Source organism: Rattus norvegicus, chromosome 17, assembly GCF_021556685.1.
Source record: "Rattus norvegicus strain SHRSP/BbbUtx chromosome 17, alternate assembly SHRSP_T2T, whole genome shotgun sequence".
NCBI lineage: Eukaryota > Metazoa > Chordata > Mammalia > Rodentia > Muridae > Rattus > Rattus norvegicus.
Window position 1 is genome coordinate 79,797,512 of NC_141550.1, and position 25,911 is coordinate 79,823,422.

A 25,911-nucleotide genomic window follows, 5' to 3' on the forward strand; every position below is an offset into this window, starting at 1 on the left:
TATATGAGATGAATCAGATTTGGGCAAGGTGAGCCAGCCATGATGGGATTTGGAGAGCCAGGGTAGCTACACACTGAAGAAGAGAAGTCAAGTGAAGGCCAAAGATTTAAAGTCATCCTTAGAAGCCCAGGAGCTGTGCCACCCGGGGTCTCCTAATCAGAAGGCTTGTGGCAAGGTCTCCCACCTTTACTGTATACTTCAAATTCTCAGGAAGCCAGACAGCAGGAAATAATGACACAGGCATCACCCAAGACCCATATTTGCCTGCATTAGTGCGGTGCTTGTCTCCACAAGGTAAAATTAGCCAGGCAGGCAAAGGAAAATGAGCATGTCCAGCTGGGAGCCGGCGGGAGATGGGGGCTGCCTGCAGTGGAGCCCTATCAGCTTTGTGCTCTCAAAGCCTTGCTCCTGACACACTCCTTACTCCCAGCTTCATGTTATTCCAGCTTGTTCGTCTCTCTTAGCTGAGCCACCCAGGGTGAGGAGAGCCCTTGGGACCTCAGAACAGGCCACTCCAGACAGAATAGGGCTCTTGCTAAAGTGGCTCTTGAGGAAGCTAGTCTGTGCCATTTACCAGCTATTTCTAAGCCTACTCCCATTTGGGGTTTCACCTCTTTCCCTGCTGGTACCTTATAAGGAACATGCATGCTGCCCATGGTGGCCAGAGTGCAGGAACTGGCAAACGATAGGATAGGAGTTCACCTCTGTTTCGCAACAGCACTTGTGAAGTTCTTTTCCGGGTCAGATTGCCCTGAATGTTTATCTCTGGCTTGATTGGCAAGCAAATTAAGGCAACCAGCCTGAGAGATGTTTATTTTAAGGGATTAAGACAATTGTTTGTATAATTGCGGGGTCTAGGAAATCCAAACTGTGCGGAGAGACCCAGGGAGCAGTAAATGCAACAGCTAGAATCTTAAGACAGACTCTTTTGCTTTTTCCCCCTAATTGATCCCTACGGCTGATGGATAAGGCCCGCCAGTGTGATATAATTAATTAAAGGCTACTAATATCATCTAAGAAATGTTTTCACCAGAGCATAGAAACTAGCATATGTTCAAATATTAGGGTGACCTATTTCAACCAAGTTGGCATAAAATTAACCATCATACCCCTGAATATTGATTGAGACTCCATCTTTCTGTAAAGATTCCCAGATCCGTTAATTCTTCTTGGGCATGGGAATTGGAAAGTAGTCCAAGAAACTATGGTTGGGAAGTACACCAGATATCACCAAACCCAGTTTGACCAAGTGGCAGAACCAGAGAGAGGAAACGTGTCTGAAACACACACACACACACTCACACACACTCACACACATTCACACACTCTCACACACTCACACACTCACACACACTCACATAGTCACATACACTCACACTCACATACACACACTCACACACTCAAACACACACTCACACACACTCACATACACACACTCACACACATTCATACACTCTCACACACTAACACACTCTCACATACACACACACTCACACAGTCACACACACACTCACACACACAGTCACACACACTCACACAGTCACACACACTCACACACACTCACATACACACACTCACACACACTCACACACACACACACACACACACACATACACACACTCAGCCGCATGAGGCTTGAGTTCAATCCCTCAACACTATAAATCTCTGTCAGGTCTTTACCTGCCTATAATCTGGGTGCTGGGGAAGTGAAGACAGGAACATCCCAGAGATGAAAGACGTTGTTTCAAAAACTGAGATAGAAAGTCAAGAAGACAGGTGCGTTGGCTTCTGGCTTCCGTGTACATGTGCACACACGCCCGCACACAAAGTGATTGTTCTCTCTATGGAGGAGTTACTTTGCCTAATACCAATGAGTGGTGTGAACAAATAGGGCCTAACTGCTTATGAATAGTAGGCCCTGATTTGGAGCTGGATTTTGAAAAATGTTGACTTTGAAAGATTATAAAATAATCATCGAAGTATAAAATGATGTTGGAAAAGCACTGGGTTCCAAAATAGAGGAGAGTCAGAAGAGAAATATCAGAAACGATAAGAAACAATGGAGCATTCTAACGTAAAACTAGAAATACTAGAGCATTCATCAAACCCTGTGGTTTTTATTAGGACTTATTGTTACAAAGAGGTCATTCTTGCCCAACATAGAAAAGAGAAGCCCCAACAAACTCCTAATGACTGACCCGAAGAATCCTCCAACACTGCGAGACTCTCCCCTTGCATAGCCATGGCTGTCCAGATAGCAAATGGCACACTTAGACTTCAGCACTTTGAAGACTGCCTAGCAGGACCACTGAGCCACCTGCTGTCAGCTAGATTCTGTCCCATACACAGCACAGCGGAAGGCCATGGGAAGTGAGCAAAAAACAGCCCTAAAATAACACGGAGTTAGCACTGTCCTCACATCTTGGCCTGTGATAACCCACCCAGGAGGCATGAGAAGCAGTACACAGGCAGCAGACCCGGACTCAGGGTGTTGGGGACCAGGCTACTGAGAAGCATGTGGCAGTCAAGTCTTTGAGTCACCTCCACCCCCACTTCCCCAGGCTGTTTGAGTTTGGAGCCAGCTCTGGCCTGCAGAAGTACTCAGTCTACCTCCTATCATTTTGGCCCAGTTGTTTCCAAGAAAAAGGATGGCCACTGATTCGCTGGAATTAACATCACTCTCTGAGACCAGAACTGTTAAAAATGGTAGAGGAGGACGCTGACGGAAATATCTCAGCTCAGAAAGTGCTTGTTGCTCAAGCACGAGGACCTGGCAGACATAGTGGTATATGCTGAAATGCCACTGCTGCAGAAAGAGACAGGAAGGTCTCTGGGCTTGGTGGCCCACTAGTGTAGCCTAATTGATGAGCCCAAGAATGAAGTAAGAGACATTGTCTTTGAAAACAAAAACCTAAAAAGCCCCTAAGAAATTCTACTCAAGGTTAACCTCTGGCCTCCACATACATGTGTGTGTGTACACACACATACACACATACACATACTTATACACATAGACATACACACACATACACACAAAAACACACACATACACACACACTCACACATATATACATACATGTACACATACACACATACATATACATATACACATAGACATACACACACATACACACACATACACACATACACACAAAAACACACACATACACACACACTCACACATATATACACACGTACACATACACACATACACATACACACACATACATACACACACTCATATACACACACATATACATACATACACACACATACACACATATACACTCATACACACCTACACACATATACACTCATACACACATACATACACACACTCATACACTCACATACACATACACACACACTCACATACATATACACACACTCACACACATACATACACACTCACATACATACACACACTCACACACACATACACACACACTCACACACATACACACACTTACACACACCTACATACACACACTCACACACATACACACATACACACACACACACACACACACACACACACACAGAGTACAGGAGGAAGCATCCCTATGAGCGCTGAAAGAATGAAAGCTTTGTTAAGATGCCTCAAGGACCCAGAACCTGCTTGTTCTCGGGGCTTTTTTGTTTTGTTTTGTTTTGTTTTGTTTTTGCATTTGCTCACTCACAGATGCTGTTTCTGTTTCACTGATGTGTCCCTGGGGAAGGGAAGCAACTGGGAGATGCTCAAAGTAGAAACGTGGTTCATTTCAGTCCATCTCTGAGCATCCTTTGAGCCCTTCTGAGTAGAGAGGGATGCAGGAGGAGGCTGCTTTGAGCCGGGATATTAGCCTGACACAGACTTAGTCTAATTTCTGGACTATGGGCAATTCTATGTTGCAGTAAAAGTAAAAAAGGCATGTGTCCTGTTCCTCCGTGTACTGCACTCTCTCTCCCGGGCTCCCTCTGACCTGGGTGGTTGGTCTGTGAGCCATTCTAGCGCGGCACCCTGCCAGGCCACCCTGTCCTCACTCATAGCTCCCTTGGCAGGTTGTTACCACGCCGGTCATATACATCCCAGTTCTGTGGTGGGCCTGATGTGTCCCATCACTATACACTCTCCAGAACTCAATTAAATTGCCACATGAAAGAACATAGCACACAATATCCTCTGATCCAATTGATCAGATATAACTTGCCCATCTAGACAGCACAAAATTCTGTACACAGCCATCCCTTAAAAATAGTCGTAACAACCTGTAACTATGCGCAGAGAAGACTCTTAACATCTGCCGCCGTGTTCTCTTAGCTCCTTCTCCCTGCCCCCTTCTCTCTCGTCATCTCCTTGCCTGCTAAAACCTACTCCTGCCTCCCTTCCTTCTCGTCCAATGACAGGCCTCGTTTTATCCTGTCTGCCTTCCCCTGCATAATGACATCAACCTACAATTCTCTAGGGAACGAAAGGCTATGCAGAATGAGACTTGGTCCCAATAAGCCAAGTGCCTGTTCCATAGGAACTCTCTAGAACATGAGCCAAGCTGAGCTAAAGTCACTGGAGGTGGCAGTATGTTAGGAGTCTACAAGGACACTGGAAGCCAGGGCCAGCTATGGAGCAAATGTCAGAGCTGAGAGAAGAAGCCCTGAAGGGCTTATACTGGTAACGAGGGAAGAGGGAACCCAAGGGACATGAGCTCAGGTTCCCAAGCTGTCGTGGAGTCTCATGTTGCAGGGTCTCAGCTCACAGAGGAAAACCATGAGACAGGTAGGGAGGGACCAAGAGGGCACTGGAGGATCCTGGGAAAGGAGTAGAAGGCAGAAGGTACTGTAGGACTTGGGCTTTGGGGCGTGCATGGACTTAAGAACAATTTACCTTGGAATCTAAACGGCCTAGAAGGGTAGCCACCAGCCACCCTCCATGGGTCTCAGCTTCCCTGGAATGGGATGAAGCTTCCCAAAACAGCAGCCTGGAACCCTGTGGCCAAGCCTAAGGAGCCCTTTTGAAAAGGTCTCTTTGCTTGTGTTTCAGGATCGCTGGTGACACAGCCCTCAGCAAAAACATTCACGAATCTGTCAGCGCCCAGATCCGGAAGAATTTCGCAAAGAGCAAATGGAGAGTAAGTCCTCGGTGTGCCTATCTCATGTTTGTCAAATTCTCGGGGAGTTTAAACCACTCTGGAGGAGGTGATTCTCCAATTTGTGCATGTTGTGCTTCTAAGTGACCCATGGCGGGGGTCGGGGTAGGGGTGGGGATGGTAGGTGGAAATCCCCAGGACATGACTTGATGAGTTTTGCTAATTTAAATTTACCTTCCAAACACTTTAAAAATTATTTTGTTGTATATGTGTGGTATTTTTGCCTGCGTGCATGTCTGTATTCACAGTTGTGAGCTACCATGCAGGTGCTGGGAATGGAACCCGGGTCCTCTGGCAGAGTAGCCAGTGCTCCTAACCACTGAGCCACCTCTCCAGCAACATAAATCTTAGTGATTCTTGATCAAGATGGAATGTTGCACAGAGTAGGGAAGGGTAAAGCATTTCCCGTCTGTGGCTCAAAGAGAGCAACCGTGTGCGAGCTTACCTGTTTGCTATCCCTTAGACAGCATGGTTCTCCTGTCTCCCTTACGTTGCTGGCACCTTGAATAATCACCTTTTATTAAAGTGATGAAAGAAAAGGACACACAAGACCAGGGCTGAGCTCATCAGTGTTTCCTGGTTTAAAAAAAATGATGAATTCTAACCATTGTAACTTCAAAATCATGTACTGAATGCCGAAACTGTATTCTAATCGGCATCAGTCATTAAAAGCTGGCTGGCTTGCCGTGTGCGCCAACAGAAACAAAATGAGTTCTGTTGAGCCAAGCACAATAGTACACGCCTTTAAAGCCAGCACTCAGGAGGGTGAGAAAGGCTGATCACTGTGAGTTTGACCAGCCTAGCCTGCAAAGTAAAATTCCAGGTCGGCTAGGACTGAACGATGAGACACTGGTTCACAAAGGAAAAAAATAAAATTAAATTCCCTTAACTTAATTTGTTATCAGAAGTAATGCCTTAGGGCAATAGCATCAATTATAGAGCCAGCCCTGGTGGTGCAGACCTGTAATTCCAGGTACTCAGGAGGCTGAGGCAGAAGGATTACAAATTCAAGGCCAGCCTGGGCAGCATCATAAAAACCTCACATAGTTCAAAAGTGAAAAGAGAGTTGGTAGTATGTTTGTATAGCATATGCTTGGCTCTAAATTCAGTCCCTAGTACTGCCAAAATGAAAAGAAAAGAAGATACTACTGGACAGCGGTGGCGCACACCTTTAATCCCAGTGGTTGGGAGGCAGAGTCAGGTGCATCTCTGTGAGTTCAAGGCCAGCCTGGTCTACAGAGCAAGTTCCAGGACAGCCAGAGCTACACAGAGAAACCCTGCCTCAAAAAACAAACAAACAAACAAACAAACAAAAACAAGGTACCAATTGCAGAAAAATAGACTTTACTTTTATAGTACACATTAAGATATAGTATTATATGTGCTTTTAGTTCTAAAAGTCCCTTTTTGCAAATTACATAGACTATTGTTTTGAAATTGTTCCAAAAGTTTATGCCAGAGGCAAGTGGATTTTTAACCTCCAAGATGTGTTTTTATGGGAAAGAGATTTAAATAAATTTGTGCACGTCTGAAAAGGATGACAGAAATTTTCTTTTGAGCACATCCTGCGAGCATCTGGGAAGCTCTGCAGTGTTTATGATCTCTGGATAAGCGAGAGCAAGCCATCTTAGAGTGTTTTCCAATCCGCTGAAGTAATTTGTTCTCCTCCTCCTCTCCACCTTCTCGTCCTTCTCCCTACCTTCCAGCAAGCGTTTAATGCCACGGCCGTCGTGAGACATATGCGGAGGCTACAGCTCGGCAGCAGCCTGGACAGCTCAAATGCAAGTGTCTCAAGCAACCTCAGTTTGGCCAGCCAAAAAGATTGTGCGTATGTAGCAAAACCGCAATTCTTCAGCGGGCTTTTGAGATGAGTCCGGGTTGGGCAGGAGAGAGCTGAGCACCGACGGTTTGCCTCGCGTCACGTTCTGATAAACCTAACCCATTTAATGTCTATGGCAACCTTAGCAGGTCATCGGCATTTAATACCCACACTAGGTGATGTCATTTCCATTTGTAGATAACAAGTACCACACCACCAAAGATAAGGCCAGGGCACTTCTTGGTCTGTCTCCTTCCTGATTTGCCTCATCGTTCAGTCACCTTCTGAACTGTATGGTATGAACTGGAGGGCTATAGTAGAGCCCTCACGGCCTGGTTGCACTGATTTCTACGGTCTGGGTTTTGTTGTTGCTTTTGTTGTGTTTATATGGATGATGAGCATTTGAATTTATTTATATGCACCAAGTTACAGCAGGAAAAGCAGTAGGGATGCTCTTCCATTACCCTTCCTCTTTGCAAAGGATCCGGCATCCTCGAAGGCATACTCTCACTGCAATTCTCTCCACTCCCCACCTTTACATGTAACCTCCCACTAGACCATGATTCTTCTCTACGTCAAAACCATTGCCTTAAAGGTTCCCATCAACCTCCACCACCAACCCAACCCAAGGGCATCATGCACCTTCCTCTTTGACTTAGCAAAAGGGTTCCCCTCTTGGCTAAAGAGCCATCCCATGGCTGAGTATCGTAGCACACAACAGTAATCCTAGCACTCTGAAGATGACGGATTCCAAGTTCAAGCCCAGCCAGTAAAACCATCTCAGAAATATAAGGTTATGATGTCATCTAGTGGTAGAGTATTTACCTAAGAGGAAACAAAGTTAAGAAGGCCCAGGATTTGATTCCCAGCATCCTCCTCCTCCTCCCTAAAAGGAGCTCTCCTAATCTTGCTATCCATTCTTCATTTATGCACAGTTCTTAAATTTTTCTCAAAGCTTCCCCCATGAGCTTCTCTGACACAATTGCATACCTCCACATTGCTTGTACTTGCTTTTTTTTTTTTTTTCTTTCTTTCGGAGCTGGGGACCGAACCCAGGACCTTGCGGTTGCTAGGCAAGCGCTCTACCATTGAGCTAAATCCTCAACCCATACTTGTTAGCTCAGAGCCTTCTCATCACCCTTGACCGAAAGGGATATCACAGCTGACTATCCGTGCCTTTAAAGGTCCATACGATGGCATCCTCAGTGGCTCTTGCTTTAACACTTTATCTTATGGTTCTCTCGGTGTCCAAGTATACTTCCCAAAGCTGTACAATGTCTGACGCACACTGCAATGGCTTTGTGAGTCAGTTTTCTGCTAGCCTGACAAAACACCCGAGAGAGACATCCTGCAGGATAACGAGAACTGTTGGCTCACCGTTTCAGTTCTTACTGTCCAGAGTTGCCTCGTGACAGCAAGGAAAGAGGAGGGCAGGGATCTAGGAGAATGTTATGTCCTTCAGTGACCCTCTCCCCTCAGCTAGGTCACACATCCCAATAGTCAATTCAATTTTGAACCCATCAGTGGCTCCACCATCCGATGAATGCCCCACTTACGATCTACTAACCATACAACTACAGGCCCCAACTGTCTAACATGAGCCTTTGGGGAGATTTTATGGAAGTCATATGCATCCTCATTTCAGAGACCATGAGACAAAATGCTTCCTGGAATATAAATTTGGACCTGAAGGGGGTACAGATCTTTTTTCCTTCATTCTAAAAATGACCAATTCATGGAGCTGTGTAAGAAATAATCCGTTCTTCTCAGCTGGGAAAGTGCTTTGTCACCCACCGACCCAGAGTCGTACAAAACAGCCAGGCACAGTGTGAGTACCTAATCCCAGCACAGGGAGTGCGGTCCCAGGGCTTGCTGGGCAGCCTAACCGACTCATTAAACTGTCTCAAAAACAAACAGAAAGACCAGGTGTAGTGTGGCTGAAGATATCTATCTGAGATTGACCTCTGACCTCTGGCCCCAACATACACATACACATATGTGTTAATACATACTCACAAGCATGACATATATGGACACAAATTAAAATAATGAAAAAAAAATAGAGAAAAGAAAGATCTAATAATGATGCTATATAATCCACACCCAGCCCAGTGCCTAGTATGTAGATAGTGGTTTGCTGTCCTACTGTACAGCAAAGAGTATATAAGAAGTGTTCAATAAATGGGGCCACAGATATCATGTGTCATGGCGGACACAGTACATTGCCTTCAAATACAAAGCAATTATAATTATAATGAGAAAAAGGACCCAAAACTTGGACCAGAGAATAAGCCAATCCAACACATGGCAGAGACTTACCTATGGGGTAATGAAAGTTTAGGATCTGGCTGTATAGCTCAGGGGTGGAGGGTAGAGAGAGTACAACGCCCACCTAGCAATTAGATACAAAGTTTCATCCCCATAGCCCAGCACACTTGAGCCTCTTCCTGGGAAAGGGGAGCGTGAAATTCATTCTTGTTTGCTATCCTGGCAGGTCTGGCACCTTCCACGCTCTGTAGTTTCCTTTCTTCTTCGTCGGGGGTCGCAGGAGTCGGAGCTGAGAGGAGACCCAGGCCCACCACTGTGACAACAGGGCACACTGGAAGCAAGTGACCCGGCTCTGGAGGTGGAACCCAGGGGGCGGGGCCGGGGAAGGAGAAGCCCCTGGCCGGAGCAGCTCCAGCATCAGAAACCCCACCCACCCTGCATGGTGCGCCTGCATAGGACTGGAAGACAGAAGTTTTTTTATGGCCATATTTTATACTGCAATTCTGATGTGTTCATTTCTCACTAACTGTACTGACTGACTCAAGGGGAGCTGACATCACAGGAGATCTGGTGCTGTATATACGAATCTTGCAAAGCTCTAACTGAATGGACCTTCTTGCTCCCCTCCCCCAACTCCACCACTTCCGCTCTCTCAGTGTAGGCAGCCGTCTAGGGTGTATTTTTTCATGGAAAAAAAATCAAGGTTTCAACTGGATTATTTAAGTATTGGTAAATGTCGTGCATTAGGAATTCCTTTGCTTTTGAGATGTGTCTTTTTGATCTCTGTTAGTCACGTGATCTCTATCATTTACTCTTTAATGGTGGTTTTACGTTAACATTTACGAGGTTGTTTTCCCCTCCCAGAAGGGTTAAAAGGTATTTTTTAAAAATTCTAAGAGGATCAAGAGTCTGTGTCTGCGGCTAAGAGTGCACATTACTTGTGTTCCTTCGCTCCCAGTCCCTTCCTCCAGAGGTCACCCCAGCAGCTGCGCGCTGGGCTGGCTTCTCGCCAGGTGGCTTTTGGCAGGGACCCTGCAGAAAACCTTACAGGCAGCTTCCCCTGAGAACTGTTTACTAACCACAGAAGATAGAAGCTTGTTTCCTGCACCCTGAACTCCACAGGTGAACTGCGCTCCAGGAACGGGATCCCCACAGTGCCAAGATTTAGGAGCCTCCCTTGCAGAAGGGACGGACTGCCATCTTGTTTTATAAATGAACCACACACAGCCCTCAATTCTCATGGGGGATGATGGATGAAACTCTGATCTCAGCTATGCACTTTTAAGACGAATCTCTATCTGTTTTAATTTTTTAAATTCATTTCTAATAGTACCCTTCAAATGGCCTATACCACACACTCCCCGCCACACACATACACATTTTTACCCTGTTCTCTCATGAGCATTACCCAAGAGAGGGGACAGAAATGGCCTCAAAAAGAAACCTTTTGTTTTAAGTGGAAAGGAAAAACACACCAAGAGAGCAGAATATTGCCCATCTCAGAGATGGCTGACTCAGCAAAATCCAGCTGGTACCCAAGCCTTCACTTACGTCAGAAGAATCTGAAACTCACAGTACCTGTGGTAGTCAGGCTGTTGGGTGTCCTGATTGTAACAAGGACTGGAGGATTTTCCAGGATGTGGAACTTGAAGGCTAAAATCAGGAATGCCCTGTGAAAACCAGTGCATGTCGTTGAACTGCACAGAGGCTACATAGGCAGGAAGAGCAAGCATAGCTCATAGCCCAGGGCAAACATTCTCCAAGGAGGCTCTCAGAGACCAAGGCAAATGGTTCGAATGCCAGTTTTTCTAATATTCCCCTTCAGCTCTCATGTCTGTCTAAAGCCTGAGCCTCATCTGCAGTCAGCTATAGTCTGCCAAGACGGGCTGTGATATGTCTCCCTCCTGGCTCAGGGGCTGTCCTCCCAGGCTGTTTTACTCATGCCCTTCTTATGAACTTGCCAGCCATAGAAATTCCTGCTGGACAAGTAAGTCATTCTTGTCACCCCTACACTTTGCCCCCAGCCCTCTCCAGTGCACACACACACACACACACACACACACACACACACACACACACACACATTGTCACCAGGCAGGCAACTCCAGCTCCACAAAGGACACGGTGCAAGATATATAAGAGCAGTTTCAAACTCAGACATCTGGTCTACCCTGTTCTCCCTTATATCAAATAAATACAGAACAGGTAAAGAGTAAGCCCTGGTAAAGGTGTCTACCTTGCAATCAACCATGCTTGGTTCAACCTTGACACATCAGGTCTCCATGAACTAGTGTAAGACAGTGATAGCTAGTGCCAGCCCAGTGGTAGGCAAGGTTGAACATGCCATCGGGAAGCCCGTGCATGACATCGTTTCCTACTGTTTTAAGAAAGGTGAAAATAAGTGCCGCTAGGGAGAGTCTTCTATTCTGAGAAGGTCATTGTGGCAGAAAGATAAAGTTTCACTGCCACATCGTGGTAGTACTATATAATAATAAATGAGAACATAGAATGGACTTAGTCTTAAGACCTAGAAAGGTGGGTAACAAAGTCTCAGCTCCCTTGCCCTTCTCAGATTCCAGTGACATAAGCTGAGAATTGCACTACCAGTGGAATGAATAAATGTCCCACTGTGTTTGCCAGCGTCCACACAGGTCCCCTCGCAGACTATTTTTCTAATACCAGGCTCTCCCCACCACCTCCATTATATTACCTTTTCACGTTTTCTAGGTATATGTATATCCTCACTTAGCTATGAAATATTGAAATACTTCCAGAATAGTCCTTATCCCCGCCTTCCTGCCCTTCACCTATACTTGAGGCAGAAAGAGCAGCTAATACTCATCCAAAACCAACAGTGAATGGAAGCTCTCACTCAGCCCCAACAGAGCCAATAGCTTCTCATTCTAAAGCAAGGGATCTCTAGAGTTTGGAACTTCATGCTGGGGTTAGGAAGCAACAGAGGCAGAGGCTGGAGGGGCAGGGAATGCCACAGAATCTTTGAGGACATGGAGACTCCAGTGACAGAGACAGCAATCCCAGTGTTGTGGGTAGCCTTTGTAACAAGCCCTAGCAAGTTTTTATCCCTTCCTACTACCTCTAACCCCAAAGAGACTCTGACTCCAAAAGATCAGCTGGCATTCATATCTCTGTGTGAAAGAAAAGGACTATGGAGAAGGTATTTAAACAACCCAAAAGGTATGGATTCCTGCCCTTCACCTTGATCCTAGGTCACTTCTCAAGCACTACCTTGAGTCTCCAGCCATACCACTTTAATTGTGCCCAACGTCATTGCAGATTCCTCCTTAATAAAATAGCCACCTCCACTTGCACACCAACTCATGGTCTAGAGACGCTTCCTCTCTTCAGGTTTCTCTGAGTGTGGTGTCTGGAAACACAGCATTTGGTTCAGTGAATCCCAGATTCAGTTTACTTATTTAAGCTTTTTTCTATACTTCAGTACTGGATAGCTTGTCAATCAATGGCAGAGAGAATTGGCCATTATACTATAGGCCAAGAGCAACATGGACACAGGAAAAGAAATGAGTTGGTCCTCTCTTGAGAGTTTTGACCCCTCCTGTAGGATGTAAAACTTGATATGGTCAGAGCTCCTGGGTTTGATGGGTTTTGAGCATGTTTAAACATGTTTAGACAGCAAGAAAAGGCCACCCAGTGGAAATGACTGGGGATTTTAGAGCCCTAAGTATCATAACCCTTTGGCCTACTCAGACTTTTCACACTGAGGAATCCAAACAAGTGCCACTACTCCAGGCTGCAGGCAGGAGACCTGGAGTCAGAGCCTCTCTGCCTTGCAGGATTTGTGAAGGTGCCATGCTGGGTTTTTCTGGACCATGAGAAGTGGAGTGAGGATGGGTGAAGGTCAGTCCCTTCCATTTCTCACAACCAGAGATCAAGTTCTCCAGGATTGCACAACCACTTCCAGCAAGTGAGATGGGGGCCCCCCCTCTTGCATGTCCTACAAAATCAGCGCTAGGTCCTCATCCCTTCTCACACTCCAACAATTTGCCTTTTCTTTAACCACACACATTCCAGACCAAACACTGTTCAGTTTGTTTCCAAAATTAAAAAAACCAATGTATATATATCTGTACGTAGTCTACTGCTCTTTAGTGGGTTTCCTGGCCCTAGGGTGGGGCTGCAGGCAGAAAAGGTATTCCAAATCCTTTGATTTTTTTCAGAATTGAACGTTTTGAGGTGATTTGCTTGCTTGCTTGGTTTCTTTGTTTTGTTTTTCAAGCTAAGCTAGAGAAGTAGATTTCAAAAGGCCAACTTACTTCCTGGTGACCCCACAAAAATTTGTGTGCAGGCCAGGTAGTTTGAAATCTTCAACTCTGGGAGGCAGGCAAGTCTAAAGGAGGAAGAAGAGGAAGAAAGGCCACATCCCATCTACCAGTTCTCTTCTTGGTGGTCTCGGTGCATGAACGTCTGTCTGCAGCTCTGGTGTGTGCACAGGAGCCTAGCCCCACTGTGAAGATGGCCCTGCATGCTGGTCACAGCCTGGCCTGCCTTCTCCCAGCAAAATCTTCATAATCATCAGGGAGCACTTAGCCCTGCATAGACGTCCCTGAAAACTCCAGTGGGAGCAGCTCAGCTTGTGGCTTTAGAGGTTCTACTTTTGCAAACCCAAAGGCTATGCATTCGGAAGCCAAATATTCAGTTCAGCATGTGGCTGCCGAGTCTGGTTTTGTGGACAAAGCAAACTGTGCAATGGCTTCTCTGTGTCTGTATTTTTCTAAGCCAAAGGGACAAACTATTGCATCGACACCCCGCCCCCTGTACTAAAGCTGCTTCTGCACTCTTTGTGCCCATTCTTAACCTTTTTTTTTTTCCTGTCTCTGGGGAATTTGTCATCTAATTACTATGCCCTCTGATGATTTACCAAACTATGTTGCTTATAGGTGATTTTATTTTCCTTATGGATGGGAAAAACAGAAAATGAGAGACATGTTTGAGGCTTTGGTCAAAGTCATCACTCAAAAGTTCCGAACACTAGTTAACTCTCTTCTCAATAGGAAAAAAGAAAATCTTCCTTTGGATAGATTCAGGATTCTGGGACCCTCCTGGATAACCCTGTACTTTGGAAGACAACACCCTGGGGTAGACCTGGTAGTCAGGCTCTCCAGAGGGGAAAAGGGGACTAAAACATCATCTCAGATGTTTGTCCCACACTACAGAAGCTGCGGCTCTCCTTGACAGACACTTGGCCATTTCAGGGCATTGTACGACTCTGTCGAGTATTAGAGCAGCATCTTCAGTTTGGATGACAGGGCTGTATGTTTCAGAGAACACTTATCTTAGCCCACATTCAGGTGAGAAGACACCAAAGGTAATACTCTGCCCAGAACATCCATTGGAATAATGTCTAAATTGGCTTCCGTGGCTATTTATCCATTCTATAATTGACCTCCATTCAGCTCTCTCCCAATGACGGGCATGTTTTCCCAACAGTTTCCATCAAGTCCAAGATTGGCCCCACTCATTACCAGGCTTGCAATTGGTTTGGGTATTTTTTTTTTCAATTAAAAACATGCTTATCCAAAATTGAAAAAATAAAAAATAAAAGAAGGGAAACTGTGCATTTATCCCATGCATGTAATAAACTCTGCAAGAAGTTTAAACCCCCATAGGTTTGCGGCACTGCAAAATTGTTCATGGGTCTATGTAACAAATGATTCTCTGCCTTGACAATCATGTATACATATCAATTTCTATCATAATGATAATGAGATTGATGACTTCTTGTTTTCCTCCAATAAAGAGAATTAATCACCTTTGGATGTAGGTTATCTGTTTCCTCTATCGTGAGTAGGATCTTGCATTTCAACATTTCTCTCTCTCTTTCAACACATACACGCTGGAGTTTGGTCGTTGATTGATTGACAGTGGCATGGTTGGAACTTAGGATCTTGCACACGTTAAGCAGTCCCTGTACTTCTGAGCTATGTCTCCAGTCCTTGCTGTTTAAGGGAAAGAGTCCGGGTTGAGAGCCTGGAGCTTGTGAGATTATCTAGATGTTTCCCATCACCTGCCCAAGAAGCAATCAGAAGGAAGTGGTCATGGAATGGATGGATGGGTTGCCAGGTCCAATGCTAGCTACACGAGAAAGCTCCCCTCTTTCTCTTGTTGCTGTAGAAGCTGGCTGGAGGGGAGTCTAGAAACTCAGGTCATATCAATTACGTGATCATAAAGTGTTTGGTAGACAAGTCAAAGTTGACTTCTAGAAAGTCCTTCTGAGTGGAGGGTGGCTTGGCCATCTGCCCACATTCTTTTTACATCCTCAGCCTAGCTTGTTACCAGTGAATGCCCAAAGGAAGTCTTTTGTCCCAACCAAAAGTTGGCTGATGGCTGTTTTATTAGGGGTAGCAGTGTCTTGTGTTTTAGAAAAGGGTATGGAGAGAAAAATGATTTCATGTCCATCACATATAATGTGGCAATCAGATATGACATCAGGCAATTCATCTAATCCAGCAGTTCTTGACCTGTGGGTCGAAATCCTTTGGGGATTGAATGACCCTTTCAGATGAGTCACATGTCACATATCCTGCATATCGGATATTTTCATTAAGATTTAGAAGAGTAGCCAAGTTACAGTTATGAAGTAGCAACAAAATAGTTGTATGTGTGGGGTCACCACAACATGAGGAACTGTATGAATGGGTCACAACATTAGGAGGGTTGGGAACCACTGCTGTAATCCAAGAGAGGGAGAACAATGAATTGATCATGTTTTTATAACGATATAGAATCATGGGACTGGATAGATGGTTCAAAGTCTAAGAGGTAGTTTTGTTCTCAACACCCACGTGACAGTGCAAGGCCATCTCTTATTCTAATTCCAAGGGATCCAACACCCTTGTCTGGCTTCTGCAAGTGCCAGGCATGCACACATGGTACACAAACATACATGCGAGCAAAAACACTGCACATAAAATAAATCCTTAATTTAAAAAAAATGCACAATTAAAATTGTCCTACACACCCACAAGGATTCTACAGCCTTAGTGAGAATAAAACTCTGAACTGAGAAGACAAAGAGATGTACCACTATGTGGCCCTTTCCAGTTTGTTCCTGTTTCCTCTGGCCCTGATGAAAAGATACATACAAGTAAAGGGACCTCCGTGAGTGACTAGCTGGTGAGACAAGAAAAATTTTATGGGGGTTTGGGGATTTAGCTCAGTGGTAGAGCGCTTGCCTAGCAAGCACAAGGCCCTGGGTCCGGTCCCCAGCTCCGAAAAAAAAAGAAAAGAAAAAAAAAAGAAAGAAAAACTTTATGGGACAAGAAAAATTTGATGTACCGTTTTCTACTAGTGCCATTGTTTCATTTGGTTGGCTGTTGTTTGGTGCAAGATCTCACTATGTAGCGTTCAAAGTCCTGGAATTCGCTCTGTAGACTGGCTGGCCTCAAACTCAAATATCTACCTGCATCTACATTCTTAGCCCTGAGATTAAAGGCATGAAGAGTATACTATTTTTGAAAGACTTTAAAAAGTACTACACTTATTTATTACGTATTTGTGTGGCACACAAATTCATATGCATGCACAAAGCTATGCCATGTGTGAAAGTCACCAGACATCTTGCAGAAGCCCCTTCACTCCTACCACATGGGTGTGTGTGCATCAAGCTTGGTGCAAGCACTTTTACCCATTGAACCATCTCAACAGCCCAAAGACTTTTAAAGATAGAACTCATGAACCACTGTTCATGAAAATCTAGTTCAGGGAATGTATAGAAATATACAACTGACTGCAATGAATGGCCAGTGTTTATTTAGCCTTTAGAGCAGAGATGTTCAAGCTCAATCTCCTGTGGCTTCACTCCAGACTTGTTGTCCAGCAACCCAGTGCCTCTATCCTCCACAGCCATGCTCGCTCCCTGCGACTCCAGAGAGGTTCAGCTCAGATGGAAATTCACACCAAATTTCTTTGTTTGGTTTGCCTTCAGGTGAATTTCAGGTGGGTGAATTTCAGGCCTGTGAATTCTTATATGATAAAAGTGTATTTAAAGCTGATTTTAAAAACAATCCCAAGAAGTGAACCAAAATCTCCCACGGAGTAGACAGGATTGTCCACACCGAAGGATCCATGTTATTACAACAAGAAATGGGTACAAGTGGTGTGCTCCCAACGCCTCCCAGCTTTCTCTGCTCCCCATGGGGACAATGATTGATGAATCTATGGAGCAAATCACCATGTGCAATGCCATGCTGTTTGTGGAGTTCTGGGGACATCTTTCAGCAGCCATTTAATCTTTTATCATACGAGGCATAGGGATCAAACTCTGGTCATCAAGTTCGGTGGCAAGCACTTTTACCCACTGAACCAAGATGAGACCATTTTTGAACCATTTTTGCTGGGCTATGACACTCTTCATGTGTGATGAATATACTTTGTCTGCCCAGAGATCTCCAACAGTATCTAGCAGGAATGTGCCAAGCCCCATCTTCTTATGTATTTTGACACAGAAACAAGTCTCATGTCTCAAGGTGAATAGGAGATAGTTTTCCCCTAGAGCCAAATATACATACATACATACATACATACATACATACATACATACTAGATGCATACATACATACATGACCAGGACCAGGAACACAGATTTAGTTTACTCCAAATACCATGTTCTAATGTGGTAACAGTTTCGTGAAGTTCATAACAGAACAAATTTATAAATCCAGGCACTGAAAATAAAAAAATAATTAGTAGAATCATCAGGCCAATGAGTTATAGCAAAGCAAAAAACCTGTGCTATACCTCAGGTGCTATTTTGATGACATTCTTGGGCTTTAGGTTGGTGGAAGTAGGGACATTTTTGTGCATTCCAGTAGACATAATGATAGATGTCATGCCAAACACGGAATTGGCAATAAATAGCTATTAAGGGGGCTAAAGTTTACCCATGATAATTTGGGCAGTGAAACATTCCAACTCTTCCCAATCACCGAATATCAGTCAATGGAACTTGTAGAATTTCTAGCATAGATTCACCTGATTTGCCCCTGAGAACTTCAGTTCCCACATACTTGCAAAACTTGTGGGGGCACCAAGGATTGCAGTGCCTAGCATGAGAGTGAGAAAAAGAGAGAGACAGAGTGAGAGAGACAGAGACACAGAGAGAGGCAGAAAAAGACAGGCACAGAGAGACAGAGACAGGGAGCAAGAGGAGAGAGATTAATGGATCACACAATGTCTTCCAACAAAAGAAGACTGATTTCTAGTCTTTACAGTGCATGTGCCTTGATTTGAGACAAGGTACTGGCTTGAGCAGGCCTAGCAGACCTTGGCACATTAGGCCATAGGTAAGCTATGGACCAATAGGAACTCTTACCATATTTGTACAGTTGGAGACAACTCTGAATTCAGCCCAGTTCTGGGGCAGGGGCAGGTTGGAGTCACCTAGCCTCTTTTGTTCAATATGTGAGAGTTAAAAAAGGCATTAACCATCACAAGGCTATCACCAAGGAGCTGGTATACACAGAAAAACACCTTTCGACTCCCATTCAATGTCACAATGCTCAAAAAATAGCCAGGCCTCCTTGTCTCATTTTACAGGCACTAAACCCAAGGAGACCAGCCTTTCACTTGGGCATCTAGAGAGCTGCAAGATTAGACAAAGGAACTCTCAGAACCCACAATCCTACCTGACTTATTTCCTCTCCAGGGCTCCCTCAGCACTTTGTGGATAAATTCTACCCTAGCTGGCATTCATTTGTCTACACATTCAACAGTTCTGAGCACCTACTATATTCGAGGGCCTCTTTCTGTTGTCAGCACCAGGCTGCATTCAGTTCAGAACAATCCCATCATTACAAAAATCAATGTGTGTGCTTACAGGTCAGCACACCTGGGCTGGACCATTAGCATTCCCTCATATAAAGAGGGCATGAGGTCGCTGACCCTCACCTGATTATCCAACAACTCCTCATAGACAGCCACATGTACTTATAACCTAACTGTGTGCGGCTTTGCATTTGGGGGAGGGGCTAGGCTCTCCTGAGAGGAACTGCACTGCATATGAGCTCATCTTCTTAAGGTGGTTGTGTGGGCAACTCGGACTCCTGTCGGGAAGACTTCATGGGCCAGGAAAAAGCACTCTTTAATCCATAGGTTAATGCCTGTCCAAATCCCTCCTCTTTGTTTCTTCCTCTTACCCATAGCCTGCCTGCCTTCCTGTTTTCCCTTCCTCTCCCTCTCTCTCTCTCTCTCTCTCTCTCTCTCTCTCTCTCTCTCTCTCCCTCTCCCTCTCCCTCTCCCTCTCTCTCTCTCTCTCTCTCTCTCTCTCTCTCTCCCCTTCTTTAATCCCTCCTTCCTTCTTAAGATTTATCTATTTGTATTTTGTGTGTTCATTTGCATCATGAGCATGAAGTCCCCTTGAAAGCCAGAAGACGGAATCAGACCCCTAAGAGATGCAGTTACAGGTGGCTGTGATCTGCCATGAGGGTGCTGGAAATTGATTCAGACTCTCTGTGGGAACAGTAAATGCACTTCACCATGGAGCCATCATTCCAGCCCCTTCCTTTCTTCTTTTAAGTCGTTTTGTGTGTGTGTGCATGTGTGTGTGTGTGTGTGTGTGTGTGTGTGTGTGATGTGTGTGTGTGTGTGTGTGTGTGTGTGTATTATGTGTCTCTCTGTGTGATTCCTTTGAGTTGAAGTTACAGGCAGTTGTGAGAAGAGGGCGCCTGATTCCTTGAGCTGGAGTTACACACAGTGTGAGCCTCAGGGTGTGGATGCTGAGACCCAAACTCAGTCCTCTGTAAGAACAGTGCATTCTCTTAACCTCTGAGCCATCTCCCTAGCCTCCCCCATTATCTTTCCTGTAGTGACAATTCTGGAGGTTTTGTTTATAAACACAAATATTATAAGAATATGTCTTTTGTGTTTTAATCCCAGGTGTGGAGCTGCTTCTGATTGCCCACAGCGGCTGACTATGATTTGCCTCGTACTCTGCAAAGGCATGGTTTTGCTAGCTGCAGATAATTCTGGGAATATTTCAGAGAGAATAAAAATGCTAGAGCCCCATAGGCAGGGTTGGTGATCATTCAGGGTACTTAGTTGCTGTTTGCTATTGGTCCTACTCGAAGGAGGAGGAGGGGGAGGAGGGGGAGGAGAGGGAGGAGGAGGGGGAGGAAGAGAAGGAGGAGGAGGAGGAGGGGGAGGAGGAAAAGGAGGAGGAGGAAGAGGAGGAGGGGGAAGAGGAGGAGGGAGAGGAGGGGGAGGGGGAGGAGGGGGAGGGGGAGGAGGAGGAAGAAGAGGAGGAGGAGAGAAGGAAGAGGAGGGAGAGAAGGGGAGGAGGGGGAGGAAGAGAAGGAAGAGGAGGAGAAGGAGGAAGAGGAGGAGGAGGGGAGGAGGAGGAGGAAGAGGAGGAGAAGGAGGAAGAGGAGGAGGAGGGGAGGAGGAGGAGGAAGAGAGAGAGAGAGAAGATTCAATGTTCTCTATCTCTCTCCCCCTCTACTCTTCTTTCTCTCCCACCTAGTAATAATGGGTAAAATGTTGGGGGGCAGTGTGATAAAGGATTGGGAAAAGGAAGAATCCACAAAGTAGCAAAAGACCAGCTACACCTTTTTTCTTTGCTTCAGCATTACATCCTTCTCCTCTTCCTCTTCCTCTTCCTCTTCCTCTTCCTCTTCCTCCTCCTCCTCCTCCTCTTCCTCCTCCTCCTCCCTGTCTTTTCTTTCTTTGAAATCCTGGGAACTGGCTCTAGGATCTCACTGGGTAAGCAAGTAGTCTATATACAGCTATGTCCTAGCCCTCTGCTTACTTGGAGTTGGGATCTCGTTGAGTTACCCAGGCTGTCTTTAAACTCACTCTTTAAATGGCTGAACTTGAAAATGCTATCCTCCTGCCCCAGCCTCCCAAGTAGTTGGGTATCAACCACCCATCACCAAGTACGGCACTGGATTTGAACTCCCGTACGTAGAATCCAAACCTCTGTCTCTTGCTGGGCAGGCTGTTTGTATCAGCAGAGGACTGATTGAAATCAAGCACACTTGAGATTCTGAGCCTCAGGTTCAGTGTGGCTCTAATCATGCGGAAGAGGCCAGCAGCTACCCCTCTAACAAAACCAGCTTCCATAAACGTGGGAAGCAAGCTGGCCTCTGTGGTTACCTGCCTCAAGGTGCTTATCACCTACCCCTCCAAGGAGAACAAAAGCATGCAAGAGGTAGGCCTTGTTAAGGACTTCCCAGAGGAGCGCCTGCTCCCTTGGCTGTGCTTCTGAGAGCAGTTATGTTTGTCTCTCACTGCATCTTCTGGGATCCAGGTAAAAAGACAGTGGGTGACCGGCTGGACAGAGACTAAAACGCCTGCGTAGCTAAAAAAGCTACTGGCTCAGGGGTCCCCAGGCCTGCTTGAGGTTGGTAGCAGTTATGGCTGGCCTCTATGTATCTCATTAGCACAGAGATCTGTCTTGAGCCTTCCTGACCAGTCCATGTCCTTTTCCTCATCTACATGTGGTGGGCTTGGGGCATTGCCATTATGTGACTGATGGCCACAAATCTATGGGGGACTGTGTCTAGTGACAGGGGCCTGGTGCCTAGGAGCAGGCAAAGCTCCTACCATCCCTTCAGGGTCTCCAGGGCTTCTAGCCTTAGCTCAATGGGGGATCACGATACCTTTCATGGTCCCACATTCGCTGCTGCTCCCTGGACCAGATCTAGGGAGGCTCTGCTGATCCTTCTCATGCCTGACCACGAAGCCAAGTCACTGAGAGAGCAAGCAGAAAATTCTAAGTCCAAGCCAGGAAAATCAGGCTCTCTGGTAATTTTCAAAGCAGCCCTGGTGGGTCTACGGCAGATGATTCCTCACTCCAACTTGAGCTGCAAGACAGGGCGTCTGCCTGGAAATGCCAGAGTCCAAGTATACAAATCTAGACTAGGAATGTGATAGCCATTCATGACTTACACAGCAGACAAGTCTCATTCATGACTTATACAGCAGGTGCTGCTCCAAGTACTAAAGATATATACAGCAAAGAACAATGTACATGTGTACTCAGACACACATGTGCACACACATGCACACCCAAACACACATACAAATGCACACACAGAGACTCATGCTCATGCACATGTGCACACAGACATACACCGCTCAGGCTGCCGTGCACAAATACACTCACTTGTCATGCATGAGTACACACACACACTTCCTGTGAGTTTACGGCATGCCCTACCCGCTCTCATTTCAGATCTTTTAGTCCTTCAGTATCTGTCAGCATGTTTGGTGCCATTAAAAGAGCTAGATTTTCAAGCCTGCCACCCAGTACAAAGACCTCAGTCTGGGAAAGCATTAAGTAAGCTTCTCAGTCTCCAGAGGCATGGCCCTTTGAAGCAATTTTCCAGCATCGGTGATCCCATAAATCTTTCACGCTGCATCCCATACAGAAGCCCAAGTCAGTGTGCACTGGAGCATTGGAGACTTCTGTTTAAATACTGTCTGGGATCAGTGGGTGGCCAGACATTATCTAGTCCTGCCTCATCAGCAGCCAAAATCTCCAAATTTCTCATGGTGCCTCCCTGCACCTCAGCCACTGAAAGAGGGTCTTGGAGCCCAAAGGACTCCATAGTCCTGGTCCCTGGTGTGCCACAAGCAAACCCCATGATCCTGGATGATTTTTTTCCAATCTTTGTCTTTCTGTTTCCCACTTACATGAAGATGTGCTTGACAAGGAGACCCCTAGGGCATCTTTCAGTTCAGTTCTTTAAAGCTCTTCAGGTCTCACACACAGCTCAAGTGCCAGTCAAATGCCATTGGGTCCCAATCAAGGATGTTTGCCTTTGCCTGGAGGGAAAAAAAAGGGGGGCAGGGAAGAGTGGTGTTCTCAAGTCAGGTGTAAGCTGTTCAAATCCTGAGTAATATGGAAAGTTTTCAGTTGAACCTGTGAGTTTCAGGGTTTGGATCCCAGCCCAGAGCACAGAAGCACAGGGGGGTAGATTGTTTGAGTCACCATGAAGTGCACATTTCCTGCTATTTCTTTCCAAGTCTGTGTTAAAGTAACAAGCTCAAATGTGAACATTAACAAACGTGACTCAGGCTCAGGGAATTTGGGAGAGCTTGACACTGGCTTTAAATTACAGCAAAACCGGGGCTTTTCTTGTCCACTTGTTGACAAAAGGCAGCAAGAGATCATTAATCTAGTCCACTGGTCTCTAAACAGTATTTTTTTTTTTTAACTTGTATGAGTGTTTTGCCTGGAGGTGTGTGCATGTACCACATGTATGTCTACACCCACGGAGACCAGAAGAGGGCACTGGACCCTGTAGAACTGGAGTTTCTGACGGTTGTAAGCCACAATGAAGGTGCTAGGACCCAGACCCAGGGCTTCTGAAAGAGGAACAAGTGTCCAAACAAGTTTGATAATGAACCCTGATGATAAAAAGATTTTGACCCTGCTCCAAATATACAGATAATTGAATATTATAGAGGTGCACTGCTCTACTGGTTAGTAATAAAACATATACAATGTAAATTAAAATGATAAGATTGAGGGGAGAAAGTGTTCCCCAGAGACAAAACTTCCACCTTTTTACAAATTGAAGGGTTCTTTTTTTTTTTTTTTATCCTTTTAGTTTTGGTTGTAAATTTCATTACAAAGCAACTTGAAAGCATGACCCCAAGTCTAATTATCTAAATCCTTTGTTTTAACTGAAAGGGCTATAGTGTAAAAATATGCAGACCTAAGTGGAGTGTGTTTTGAGAGTGCTAATAAATGCGGATGCAAGCCAGTGCCATCTGAACATTTGAAAGGCTGGAAGCAGAACCCATCACTGGTGTTTCCTTCCCGCCTGTGATGGTTTAATTGAGGGCAAGCCACCTCTTCAGACATAGGCTCATAGGCTTGGTCCCCAGTCGGTAGACCTGTTTGGGAAGGATATCTGAGTAGGCTTTGAGATGTTAAAATTTCTTCTCTGGGTTTGGGATGCAACGTCTCAACTGTTTCTGCTGGTGGACTATAACCCTCAGGGATTACAAACCCAATTACATGCTTTCTTTTCTCCCATCATTCTTTTCTGCATTTCTTACCGTGGAGGTCTCTAAGTTATGTTACAGAAATGTGCTGGTTAGTCTCACAAGCTAGAGTTATCTGAAAGGAAGAAACTTGGGGAGAATGCCTCATAAAATCCAGCTGTAAGGCATTTTCTTAGTTATTAATGTGGGATGGCCCAGTCCATTGTGGGTGGTGCCATCACTGGGCGGGTGGTCCTGTGTTTTCTAAGAGGGCAGGCTGAGCAAGCCAGGGGAAGGAAGCCAGTAGGCAGCATCCCTCCATGGCCTCTGCATCAGCTCCTGCCTCCAGGATCCTGCCCTGTGTGAATTCTTGTCTCAATGTCCTTTAACGATGAACAGCGCTGTGGAAGTAACAGCCAAACAAACCCTTTTCTCCACAACTTGCTTTTGGGTCACAGCCTTTTCTCACAGCGATAGAAACCTTAACTAAGATAATAAACATATATGATGCAATCGACATATGAACAATTCCCTCAGAAAGAACCTATTCTCTGAATAGGTAAATATTGAGCCTAAGGTTTCTATTTAAACTTTGAATAGAAACTTAAATTTCTTAAAATTCTCAATGGAATAGAAACCTCCACATACAGACTAATGTGGTGTTTCCTCTTGGCTAAATTACTCCAAAGAGCTTGGAATTTCCTCGGTTTTTTTTTTTTCTTCAGTTGGTGTTCTTTTAATATTTAAATACAAAAAGTTAGCGCTGACTTCGTTTTTACACACACACACACACACACACACACACACACACACACACACACACACCACGCAGGTCCACGAGCCAAAGTGTACAGAGGAAAAAGTCCTTAATGGTCACTGGTGCTTACTTCTTTCCCACGCTGGGCATGTAAGAACTTCTTTAGGAGCAATTCATTAAAGGAATAGATAAATGGCTATACTCCTGCATCCGAGTGAGAACAGGAAGTGAGTGAGGGCCTTCATTATGAGGGGCACAGGTGCAACTGGGGTCTCTCCATGAGAAACGGAGAAAAGTTCCTGCCAGGTTCGAATTGAACAACATGCCAAGATTAAAAAGAAGAAGAAGAAAAAGTTCAAACAATCAGCAGTTCAAACACAAATGAAACAATGCGGTAACGAGCTAGATCTTTCCAGGAAGTGGAGGTGGAGGCTCTGCCATTCCTCCTGACAGCCCTGGGTCAGGCCCTAAAAATGTCTGCTATTGTTGCAGTTGCTGGTGTTGCTCCATTTGCAACTTTTCTGTCTCAAAAGACAGCAGGATGAACCAGGGTCAGGAAGGAAGTGGTCCTGATTCGCAAAGCTGCCCTGGGAAATCTGTTCATCTTCTGAGACACGAAGAGCGAGAGATCAAAGGTGGCTCCAGCGGCTGACTAGACCCTCTCAGGAAACACCTCCGTCAGACCCCAGAGTCTCTCCAGCAGGGTCTCATCTAGCTCTCCGTCCTTGTCCTCTTCCAGCTCCTCCTCGATTGTCTGCACCTCGGCTTTCGGGGATACAGAGGCTCCCCTGCTGCAGCGAAGGTATTGGCCATGCCTGTACCTGGTACCTGTAGCACCGAGCTTTGAATTCCTTTTTTTTTTTTTTTTTTGGTTCCCCGAGCACTGCTTTAATTTCAATACTCCAGAGGTAGACGCTGATAAAGGTGTTTTACATAGTGAGTTACAATCCATCCCATATCACATGACGATTATTTTG

General features: G+C 45.4%; 1 protein-coding gene across 4 annotated transcripts in view; it reads left to right on the forward strand.

Annotated features, from left to right (window-relative positions):
• The window catches only part of Camk1d (calcium/calmodulin-dependent protein kinase ID), a 423,369-nt gene that overhangs the window by 387,539 nt on the left and 9,919 nt on the right, over positions 1 to 25,911 (forward strand). The window contains exons 9-11 of one of the 4 annotated variants that reach the window (XM_087590782.1): positions 5,018 to 5,105; positions 6,830 to 6,904; positions 9,437 to 15,005. The exons of 1 other annotated variant lie outside the window; for it this stretch is intronic. In XM_087590782.1, the coding sequence (XP_087446908.1) occupies positions 5,018 to 5,105; positions 6,830 to 6,904; positions 9,437 to 9,529 (256 nt within the window). In that variant the 3' untranslated portion in view covers positions 9,530 to 15,005. 4 annotated transcript variants of the gene reach the window in all.